General features: G+C 37.3%; 1 protein-coding gene across 1 annotated transcript; it reads right to left on the bottom strand.

The window, feature by feature from the left end:
• Positions 1-830: 830 nt before the first annotated feature.
• LOC139951124 (63 kDa sperm flagellar membrane protein-like) lies at positions 831-6029 on the bottom strand. Its single transcript, XM_071949967.1, has 6 exons — positions 5869-6029; positions 5035-5064; positions 4414-4437; positions 3150-3244; positions 2516-2632; positions 831-1494 (listed from the first exon to the last, which is right to left on the bottom strand). The coding sequence occupies exons 1-6, from the start codon at positions 5912-5914 to the stop codon at positions 1144-1146; spliced, it is 663 nt and encodes a 220-aa protein (XP_071806068.1). The 5' UTR covers positions 5915-6029; the 3' UTR covers positions 831-1143.
• Positions 6030-12498: the final 6469 nt, after the last annotated feature.

Genomic DNA, 12498 nt, shown 5'->3' with positions numbered 1-12498 from the left:
TTATTGCGAACCTCGGACTGTGACGTCATTTGCATTGCTCCACAAAACTGCTGAAATTCTACTACGGAAATTAAACAACAAATTTCAACAAACTACAAGATAATGCGATATCGAAAATTATTTTATTTTATTTTCAGTGATTGTACTTTGGCTTGTAACGTTCAGCTTTGTATTCCAAAGCGTCATTCGAAGCTTTGTTGTACAGCTTGACTGATATGGTTGTTAATGACAACGTATATCTAGACTTTCCTAGAGCCTTTCGCTGTTTTACGTACTCCAAGATCAGGGCCCAATGTCATAGTGCTGCTTAGCGGTCGATGTTGTGCTCCCTGTGCGATTTCCATTTCATATCGCTGCTAACCGTAAGCACACGAAAATTCATGCTAACCTTCCGGTGCTTATAGTGCACGAAAATAAAATAACGTCACAATGCAAATCCATGGTAAACGCACGATATGGCCGCCCAATTTTTCTGCTAACCTATGAAATACGCTTGCACCTTAGCAAAAAAAAATTGCTACAGTATGCACGAAAAATTAAGCAGCGCTATGAAATTGGGCCCAGATCATCAACAAATTTTGCATTTTTACTACTTCCCCAATGGGATTTTTGGTACGTCATGTTAAAGTTTTGTGCATTTGTGCATAATATAACAACAATGAATGTTGCTGTTAATACTAATTTACTCTAAATTTCATTGCAAATATTTTTGCAATATTGTCTGCTAATGTATTATTTAAAACTTACTATGTAAATCCCATATTGTTTTCCCTTTTACCCTTTTGTGTCAAAAATGTGAGTAAAATAACATTCGCAATGAACTTGACTGGTCTTCTTGGTCATCTAATTTCTTTCCGATTTATTATCAAGCTGATTATACATGACATTTTTGTTACGTCTTAATAGTTATACATGCATTACGAATACTTACGATGCTGAAATGTATTATGCCTTACCTAAACTGTCGTGTCAAATTTAATGAAAATGAGTAAAATGAAAATTAAACAATTTGTGTCAGCGGTGAGTTGAAAAAAAAAAAAAAAAAAAAAATTATAACGTGCTTGAACTTTTGGAGGACTCTTAGAAAGCTCCATGAGGCAATGGAGGTTGTTTTTGATCGTAAACTAATGTGCTGAGTATTGATTAGGCGAGCATGCTGGATAAAAAGAAGAGAGTGAGTGCTGTTACTGCCGCCAGAGGGCGGGCTGTCATTTCAGCACCGCCTGGTGGCGCTGGCGAAGTGAACTCATCAGCACCGTGTCCATACCATTTGTCAGTTGCAGGGTCCCAGTTGTTGGGGTCTGGCAAAGGCATAAAAGGTGCACCGGGAATACTGTTGCAACCAGTCTGGGATTCACCCTCGAAGGCGAAGCAGCAGGAGAAGCATTCCTCGCCACCTGGTGGCGGATCATCGCCGAAAAAAGTATACCGGACGCAATTGGCTCCTTTAATTGGGTCGCCGACCATCTTGTAATATTCATCGTAGCACTCGTCCTAGGAAAGTTTTAAACAAAAACATCCATGATATATTAAAAAGTGCCAACTGCGGAGGGGACGATATACATTGGATACGAGGGTACAGTATAAATGGTTTTAATACAGAACCGTACCCATGTGGTAACCCTTTTTGTCAAGTGGCTGCAGATCTGTTAACTTACAGAAGTTAAACAACTGAAATACTTTCATCAAAATAACAAACCAAACTTCACTGGGCCATGTTATGTCTTTGTTGAGCCCATGGAAAGAGTTACAAAGTAGAGTATGAACCATGGTTACGGCAGGTTGACGGGCTCCAAGTGGCCAACATAACAAACTTGCCAAGATAGAACCCACTTAGAGCCTTGCTTGAGTTTATACATGCAATGAAACCTGCAGCCAACCATGCCTGAAACAATAACGTTATTATCAGCATCTTGTTTATAAGGACACAAGTGTCATACCCTGGACTCGGACCCACACTCTGACAACACCTTAACTTGTGTGTCTGATGCACTTGGTTACACGCTCACGACACTCATTGGTCGAGATACAATGTTGTATCCAGAGTTGTGCGCCTTTTCAGTTTTACTGAATGCCGTAGCGATGAAATCACCCTGTTACAACACCATTCATGTCACAACTTGTTTAGTTGCAAAAATTACCGCAACAGACATGTTTGTCTTCCTATATGACTTACGAATCGATTTTTTAAAAATAATAATAATAATAATAATAGGACTAATAATTATTGGCCTAATCGAACTTTTCGGTATTAATAATATTGCTAACGCTCTTTCTCCGATAATGTTTCTTTCCACCCCTGTTACGGACACACGATTAAATTTCAGTGCTTCTCACAAAGTTGGGTGACAACTACAACATTCAGCCCATATCCTAATATTTTTCCCCGTTTCATGGAGGTAATGCGATTGTGGCACATCACCACAATCTTAGACTTGTGGACAAGTCGTTAAAGGTCCCACGCGGTGAGAAAGTTGAAATGGGAGGGATGAATTTAACATAAGTAGGGACTTACGAAATCCATGCATCCTTTCCAAAGTGAGTATCCATCTCCACCAGCATTCATCTTAATAGTGTTGAAGCAATTGGAACGCTCAGTTTTACATTTTGTCAAAGTGCCGTTTTCTCCAAGCTAAAGATAACATAAATGAATGAATGAAAACACGCTGTGGGTTACTTACTACCAGATTAGAAATATATGGCTTCACTTTATGGTGCACCGGCAGTTGATGACTTTGAGGATAATCCATTGACTGAACATAACCTGTTATATGGTAAGTTTGTTCATCGCATTACCCTTATACATACAACTTGATGAAAGTTGCATGGCTGAGGTTTCACCGACCATAGAATTGTAGAATATAATACTTTAATTGTATTCTCTGAACGAAATTTGACATAATTAATCATTTTAGTTTTGAAAAATGCTTGGTCAGTTCACATCTGTGGATGACTACTATACATCAATTTTTAAATAAAGCAAACCTTTTGTGATCATGATTCCCTGAAAGGACTTGATTACAATGGAAAGCAGCTTCATTAGATACTCCCCCAAAAACTGCGGATAAAAAGTCTCCCGCTGGAGAATGAAGAAATTGTATAACGCCTTCAGTTAAAAAAAAAAACCTGCCAGTTGAATGGAAACTTACGTGGGCGCCATTACATCGGTCATTGTCTGGTTCATTGTCGCATGTGTAGCATGACACATCAGTATTTCCCACACCCAGAATGACAGGAGGAGGGGCTGAACATAAATAAATAAATAAATAAATAACACATTGACATGAGCTACTGTTATACTTCGGTAAGAAACTGTGAAGTTTATTTGGTCGAGAACCAATCACGCGACGTGCAACAAAAACGCATGTTACATGGCTCGGGGGTCGGGTAACATGAAAAGTGATATACACCGGTGTACATCACCTTGATTGTTCCCAGTGTTGGTCGATTTCCAGCGCTGTACGAAACACCAGCGTGTTCGAGGGACCAGTCAGGATTTGTTTCTTGTTGTCGTAATAATGTTTGAAGATAACAACATATTTTCGAGAAGAGGAATATTAATGTTACCAAGGTTTTAACAAAACAATTATTGCACGCTGTGGGTGTCATGGGTTTTAAAACCCATGGATTGTACACCCTCGGGGGAAAATGGCACCCTCGGGTGTACAAACGTCACAGACCCCGTCACAGCGTGCAACAATTGTATAAACCCACTACAGCAATCGGATTTTCTAATAATCGAGACTGTCTTTTTGCTTTACTCTATGCTTTTCGAACACACGGCAGACTTGTTGAAAGTCTAAACTGCTGCAAAAAGGCCATGAAAATAATTATGCTCCACCGATTGTAGATTACGAACATTTATACACTACTCAAAAAGTGTTCCTCAATGGGAAACTTTAGACTATCTGCCAATCAACAAGAGAGGGCGCTCTTTACCAGGTAATGTCAACAACTTAGGAATAGGAGAAGCATGAGTGACAGTCACTGACAGCAAATACCTTGTGTTTTGCGTGTTTTTGATTTTGTATTTTAGATTTAGCCAAACTGTATTTTGTTTTTCATAACACAATGCCAGCATAAACCAAACTGTTCTGGAACAGGACGTACTGGAACACGAGTTCCCCAAGGATAACAAGCGGTGTGCATGAGTTTTGGGGAGTGTTTCTTCTAGGGTAATTAGCAAAAATTCCAAAATGCTGACCTACCAAAAATTAAGAAGAAATCTGAAGTTTAGTTGTATGACAATGTACCTGATGTAATTTTCAAGAGGCTGAGAGACTTCTAAATATTTTTTGAGTATTTTTGAATTTTTAGCATTTACCATTGTTTGCTATAGGAGTTGTGCACCCTTACCTGGTAGGTCTGCTGCCCTCTAGTGGCAGAGCTTTCAAAAAGTCTCCCATTACTTACCATCAGTAGTTGACGCAAGTGACCCTGTATTTAAGATAAGTAGAAAGTAAAACATCGTCAGTTACTTTGTTATTACCAATCAAATACAGTGAGCGAAACAAAAACAATCCAAAGTAAAAGCGAACATTTTATTTAAAACATTGTTTTCACATCAATGTCTTCTTTATCACTATTTGATATTGAATTCAGGAAAATAACACGTGACTGTAATGTAAACTATAATAATGAAAACAAACAAACACGCAACTTTTACTTCAAGTTTGAATCAGAAAGTGAAACTCTTAACATAAACGACCTTTGCAAGGTGCTTTCCCCTTTCACCATTGTGTAACCAGATGGGTTGAGCTACCCCGCCCCACCACTGCCACAACTTGTCACCCCAACGCTTGCCCCCCCCCCCCCTCACCGCCAAAATGAAAACGAGCAACAACAAAGACACATTCCTTGTTTGATAAAACAATCCCTTATAATTAGCTCACACGTCGTATAGTCCGAATGAAAATAGTCGTGGTACCCCACAGCTCTTTACAGATTTTTTTAACTAACACAATTGTCACTTTGCAGCTAACTCAGTACATTAGATGACTGGATAGAATGATACTGAACATAATTTGGACTTACCGGTTGGGCAGAGTTGCACCAAAATTGAAACTGCAAGAAAAAGTCAAAACAAAACTGTAATAGTCACGCAGGCATATTATTATGAAGTATTTATGGAGTCATCAAAACTAACTAAACAAAACATAGAGTTATAACTCTCTCGTTTCGTTTACTTTGCAAAATACTTCAGCTATGCATACAGCCTACAACACTTTGGGCAGATAAACTTTGTCAGATAATGGTACATCAAGACACAAAACAATGTAATTTACATTGTTTAAAACTTTAACACGTGTTTAAAGTCATGCAACCATATTGAAAATAAATGCATAGTCCCATCTATAAAGAAATACAGAACTTTTTTAGATTTTCGAGTAGGCCTAGGCCCAATGAGGAATCAATGAACATGTACAAAACAGGAACTTCAACAAGAAAACAATAAATTCGGCTTAATTCTGCAAGGTTTAAAGAACTTACAAACACGACTTTCACTTTCAAACTTTTCTTGGACCAACGAACGTACATAGTCCGAGACTGAGTCTTTAATAGCAACCGGGGCTTGCATGTTTTGACCCTCCGTAAACATCTAAGAAAGAGATACTAAAAGGTCCCATAGCTAGCAGTAGGCTAATCCCATTATTAATATGATTAACATGTAGAATAAAGCAAGACAGTTCTCTAAGAACAAATCTACCTGGCAAGTAGGTACACACAATCATGGTGTTACCGCAAACCAAATATACAATAATTAACAAGATTTTCAACTCTGATGATAGGCCTACTGATGACCACGATCGTACATGTATACTCATTTAGCTCAAACAAAGAGATGAATATTATATAAAAATTACTTACCAGATACTGTAAAACCGAACAAAACTTTCCAACGAACAAACTCCATCTTGTAACAGATACTGTTTCTCTTCCTGTAAAAAAAGGTGCGATAATCGCACAATATGGTCTGGTTTGATAACCCCTGCCCCTTCCTTGTGATTTGTTTTAGGTTCGAATTTACAAGTCTTGACACAGTGTGCGTGACGAACACTATTTGAATTACGCGCGTTTACAATAAAGGGCGCTCGCGTTGAACATTAAGTACGTTTTGGCGCACGTTATAGAAACGTGCATTCCAGTGCGTAAAGAGCGCGTATAATAGAGCGCACTGCAATATATTATCCGTTCAGCCAATCTGTGGCCGTGTCCGAATTGCAACTTCGGCTACAGCTACGGCTAGGGCGCGCGCGTCTGCCATTCTTCAACACTGACAGACGCGCTGATCTAGACGTAGCTAGCTGTAGCCGAAGTCGCAAATTCGGACACGGCCTGTGGTTCAGCCATCTGTCCAGTTTCCCTGCGCGTAAAGTAGCTTGCAGGGGGGGGGGGGGGGGGTCACGCAGATTACACATTTTCGTTTAATTTAAAACGGATTTGTACACACCCACAACCCCATCCCATTCATTTTGTTTTGTTTAGTGACTGGCATGCAGTGACAAGCGGATATACGGGAGATCATCAGTGGCCTACCCACACGGCACACTAGATAAAAGCAACACAGCAATTACATGCAATTAATAACAAATATTTAAAACTAGTATTCTTTTCGAGGTCTCGCAGCATTCCGAGGACAATAAAATACAAGTGCAACGACAAACCTAAGCTTCAGACTCAATTTCTATTGTGTATAATTGTTCCCTCAAGGTCACACCGCATTAATCAATAATAAACAATTCTTTATTCAAAATATATTCAAAATATAGCGATCCATGGAAAAGGTGGTCCTGTACGCTTGGGGTTATAGCTTACCCGAACTGAAAAACAATGGGAGATTTTCCAATGCTAAGTGGCAGCAGACTTACCGAGCAATTTCCATTAAGTTTACGTAAATCTGAACATGCGCGTAATTCTAAGAACAATGGATTTACCCGGTAAGTCTGCTGCCACCTATCGTCACAGAAAGTCTCCTATTGAGTTAATAACCACATTAAACAAATTGAAGTATAAATGGCCCGTATAGGCCTAAATATGTCATTGACATACATTTCACAGGGCATTTAGAAATTAAGGCTCGTCACAGTTGATTGTCTGCTATTTAACTGGTTGCACCCTCTATAGAGGGTTGAATTTTCGTACACAACACAATGACCATCCTCAAAATAAAAACAAACAAGTCAACGTTTATCTCATGATGTTTGTTTTTTATAACAATATAAAAGTACAAATAGTTTATTTAAAACCTTGTTCCTGAGTACAGTGTTTTCAGTGTATAATAACACTTTTCTCCTGTTTACACCTTCTACTTCTCCATAAAACATGATTCCATTCACTGGTTTAGGCCTATAAATAATGAAAACAAATCACCAGGAAACTAAGGCCAACTCTTAACATGGCATGTTGAAAGTTTACCAAATGTTTGTAATGTTGATCTAAATTGCTTTTCCTGTATAAGGAAATGGCCAGCAGAATATACACGCTGGAAATGGCATTCGTATATTCACATAATATCAATACCGGGATATGTGCATGACCTTTAAAATAGATATTGGGAATTGGAATTAATGGAAACTGGTCAAATACACTTAATAAAACTAGTGGCCTAACTAAGGGGTCCATGCTTTCCTCTCAACAGCTTCCCCTCCAATTTGCGGACAATTTCATGGCTCTGCTTACTGTAAGCAAATAATCGGCGCTTACGGAATCATGAATAGAATGTACGAGCCGAAGGCGAGTACATTGTAGTCTTGCATCTACACTTTAGTTAGTCTATCTAATTTCGTATTCTAAAAGTTATTGTTTTTAAACTGGAAAATAGGTTTGTAAATTGAAAGATACAATATTTCCGCCTATATATGTTTTGTTGCATTTAATGCCATCTGTCCGTTTGGAAAGACAGTAATTTTCAGATTGAACTATTTACTTAAGTGTGTAATGAGTCTACACTGAACTGTAGATTTTGGTACGAACATTTAACTGTATATCCGAACGAGTCTATGCAGTTAAGTGAAGAGTCGTACAAATAATCTACACTTTGAACAATAGAGTGACGTCAGAAAAAAAGTTTAAAAGCAAATATGGGCTACCACAAACGCTGGTTCCTGCAGTAGGCAGAGCTCTGAAACTGTTCCCTAACCTTACATCAGTAGTACTAACACCATGTGATTAATTTGTACATTCTCTTACAAATAACGTGTCGTATATTTTGGAGTAACACGACTCCTATCTAATAGGAAATAGTCCAATTCATCAGAAAAGATCAGCTGATGACAACTACATTTACTATCTAAATATTAATAAATTATGAAAAAAATAAGTAGGAATTATAGCGCACTATCCAAATAATCTTAATACTGCTAAAGATCGCTACAAAACGGTAAGACATTTGTTTGTAAAAAAATTGTATAAACGAGAGGGAAACCTAATTGTGTGACTTTAATTTACACTTAATTGACAGAGAGTTTCAGCCCTGGGGACCAGCAACTGATGAGAAACACATACCCTTATCAGGTGGGTACAGAGGGGTAAATAGATTGTGGTTGATGTGAATTACTGCGAACCTTTCTTCATTATAATTCCACCATGACACTTTCAAAACCACCTAGAGATATATTGTGCAATTTCCATGAGAATTCAGAAAATGGTCAATGATGGAAAGGTTTTATAGTTAAACAGCCAATAAAGGATGATCTCAAACATACAGATATTACAGTTTTCTAACAGCTGCAGTCCATCCAGGAAACATAACAAATGTAACGAGTCTCTTACCTCACGTTAAACATGGGTTTTTCTCCAGACCGCTCCAAGCAAAATTTCTGAAAAACGTGGGGTCAAACAAGCCCGCGCGACAAAGGAATCGGTGACGTCAGTGGTGGCTATTTAGTGTAAAAATGCCAAAGCTGGAGAACTGTGTTCAAAACCAATAGGGGATAATCGTCACTGGCGTCCAGGGTCATTATAAAAGATAAGCCGTTTTTGACTCTCGGCTGAAAAGCCGGGCGGCCGGGTGCGTTTTTACTCGTGTTATTTATTACTAAATGCAAATTTTGAGAGTAAAGTGGTTATTAACCGGTATCTGCGATGTCTATTTGGCCATAAAAAGGTTATAGTTGACATATTGATATCATCCTTTATTGGCTCTTTAAAGAAACGTTCCTTGCCAAACAGGAATAACAAGTGTTTTGTGTCAAGCCGTTCGGAACATCGTGCAGCTTGGCAGTTAACCAAGTGGTTTGTCCGATAACCAGTGGTGCGATAGAAACAATTATTTCCATTCAGCCATTGTTTCCCTGGATAAAGTCTGTGATCAAAAACAAAACAAAAATCCCGAACCATTCCACCATCGTCTTTCGACTAGCAGACCATTGCCTTGAAGTTACCGTGTTTCGCTTTATTTTATTTTGGAAAGACAGTAGTTTTCAAGTTGAACTATTTACTAAGTTTTTAATGAATCTAACCCAACTGTAGATTATGTTACGAAACTATAACACTTAATTAGTGTAGATTCATAATATTAATCTACAATTTTCTTCAAGTGTGTTATACACACCATAATTAGCAAGGGTGGAATGATCAGTGTTAGATACAATGTCTTCATACCATGACATAATAACGCTGAGGACTTTAGACCTTTTCATAAAAAGAGACATTCTAAGTCATTAAAAAGAAGAAAAAAAAAACGAAGATCAACTTTAATGCGGAACATTGCCGCATGCAAGCATAATGCTTGTTGCTACTTAGGAATTAAACTGTACAGCAGTGGGAGCTGAAGGGATGGTGAATCAATTAATAAATTTATACATTCGAAATAAGCAACGATGGTTTTAAAGGTTACCGGTAAACATTTTTCGCAGGAAATACACCAGGGCTCTTGTTGTAGTATACTTTATAATCAGTGGGCTCGTTAGATCATCACATTGCCAATGTATTTTTTTATGTAAAACTTTACAATTTCAAGAAAATAGTTTGAAGTTAACTTTAGCATTTGTACAGCGATTTCGACATTTGTATTTGTTTGACAATTTATTCTTTATTTCTTCCGTCACATACGAAACTAGAAACTGATGAGAATAATATTGTTTGCCTTCGATTGTGCAGTTTCAAGTGTTAAAAACAACACCAAGGTTTTAACGTCCCTTAAATCAACTCCTTAATCTCAATATCAGTTTCAAGTGTTAAAAACAACACCAAGGTTTTAACGTCCCTTAAATCAACTCCTTAATCTCAACATCAATGGCGGATGTACACAAAATACACTCCAGGGACATTTCCTTTGTTTGTATTGCAATGGTGAGTGTGTGAAACACAACCGCTTCCTTGTACAGAATCCATAATGTGCAGCCTGAACATTCATGTGTGCTCGTTTGGGTAACATTGGGGACATCTTTTTTACGAGTTGAAATATTGGCTCTGAGATAAACTGCTGGTTTGGATTGTTTTAGACTTATTGTATAGATTTTAAGTAGAGCCTCTGATAACACTTCTCCAAAAAGATGGATTATATATTACTAGAAACAAATATCATACTCTTACAACCCATACTAGTAAAGCCTCAGACACTTGAGCACCGAGTCAGGGAGATGACTCACCGAACAAACAATACAAACTCCACAGCAGTCCTTCAAAATAATATAGTTCCCAGTGACTATTCTGAAGTTTAAGGGAATTGTGTAAGACCCCAAGTACCATTGCTGCCTATTTCGACAGATGTAATAACAAAACATCTGATAATGACGTGCATGCAATCACAGACAAAAGTACAATGAAAACCACCCCTTTTCAATTGAAAACACCGCCCATCCAAAAAGAAATAGGGGGTGCAAACTTTCTTGTTTACATGAACACGATTTTTCTTTTTCTTTAAGTTTGTTTTAAAATGATTTTTTTTTTTAAGTATCATTAAGTAGTTTTATGAAATATTTCAAATAATTATTTGAATCTGATTCTATTTGATTCTGGCTCTGAGTAATGCTTGCTTAAGGGTCTATGTAACTTTTGTAGGACAAAAAAACACAATGTCCACAGATTTACACTTAACTTACACAGTTTGAAAATAATGATAGTAGAAAGCTTCCCTTAAAATACTACGTGCTGAGGTGCTGTAGTTTTGGGGAAATGTGTAAAACAATGTCATGAAAATAATTTTCGTCTCATGAGACGAAAACTATTTTAATCATTTACAAACAGATTTCCATGACATTGTTTTACTCATTTCTTAAAAACTACAGCACCTTAGTAAGTAAGATTTGAAGGGAAGCTTTCCACTATCATTATCTTCAAACCTTGTAAGTTTAATGTAAATCTATGGACATTTTGAAAAAGTACCCGAATCCTTTAACGTATACAATCAGGTAAACAATAATTTAAAACATACAAAATGTTAGAGGAACATTACAGAGTTGGTTTTTGCTAACAAAACAGTTGCTGGCAGTGTAAGCACTTAATGTAATCCACCATATACATAAACTGACAAACCTGTAGAAGTTTGAGATCGATCGGCCATCTGGATCACGAGAGAATAGTGAAAACCGATTACAAATTTTGTATTGCATCGATGCCAAAATAAAAATGAATAAAACGCTCACTGAGCGATAAACTCCAACGCGAAATTAGATTATTTATTTCTCATCAAGTATGACATTTCAGACAGAAATATTTCATGGGATGTTTTCTACTAATTAGACGGGTAATTATTATGTAAATCTGTGATCTTCACGATTTTTGTTTCATACCAATTCTGTAACGTTCCTTTAAGTATTGGATAAATAGGATTAAAGTATAAACACAAAAGTAAACTTGCGGGTACAATCATTGTGTAAATCTCTTTTGGGGGATTTTTGGCTCTGAAAAGAGTCGGTTTGGTCTCGAAGTTTCGAACAGTATGTTCTGCTCAGATTCACCTGAAGACGAGCAGAGTTTGTTCGAAACGTCGAAAGCACACCGGCTCTTTTCAGAGCCAACACTCCCACCAAAGAGATGTACATATGGTTGTACTCGCAAGGTTACGTATGATTCATTTAAAGTTTCTTCCTAGACAAATTAAATTAAAAATCGTCCTTTTTACAATAACATTCTTGAAAATGTGATACCACATAAATAACTCCCAATAAAGAAATACAGGGGGGGGGGGGTTATCATATTTATGCATAACAAAAAGCTGTTTCTTAGTTCCTTATGAACAAACTATATACAAGCTTTGTGTAAAGTATTTATGAAGTATTATTTCAAATAGTTCTTTATAAACACCACAACCATTGATTCTGCTCTGAGTCATAATGGCATATCGAAACATGTTTAAAGACACTGGACACTATTAATAATTGTCAAAGACCAGTCATCTCACTTGCACTTGGTTTATCTAAACATATGCATAAAATAACAAACCTGTGAAAATTTGAGCTCAAATGGTCGTCAAAGTTGCGAGATAATAACGAAAGCAAAGAACACCCTTGTCACACGAAGTTGTGTGCTTTCAGATGCTTGATTTTGAGAATT

Source organism: Asterias amurensis, chromosome 18, assembly GCF_032118995.1.
Source record: "Asterias amurensis chromosome 18, ASM3211899v1".
Classification (NCBI taxonomy): Eukaryota; Metazoa; Echinodermata; class Asteroidea; order Forcipulatida; family Asteriidae; genus Asterias; species Asterias amurensis.
Note: the sequence above shows the minus strand (reverse complement) of the source record. Positions and strands in the feature narration are given on the sequence as shown.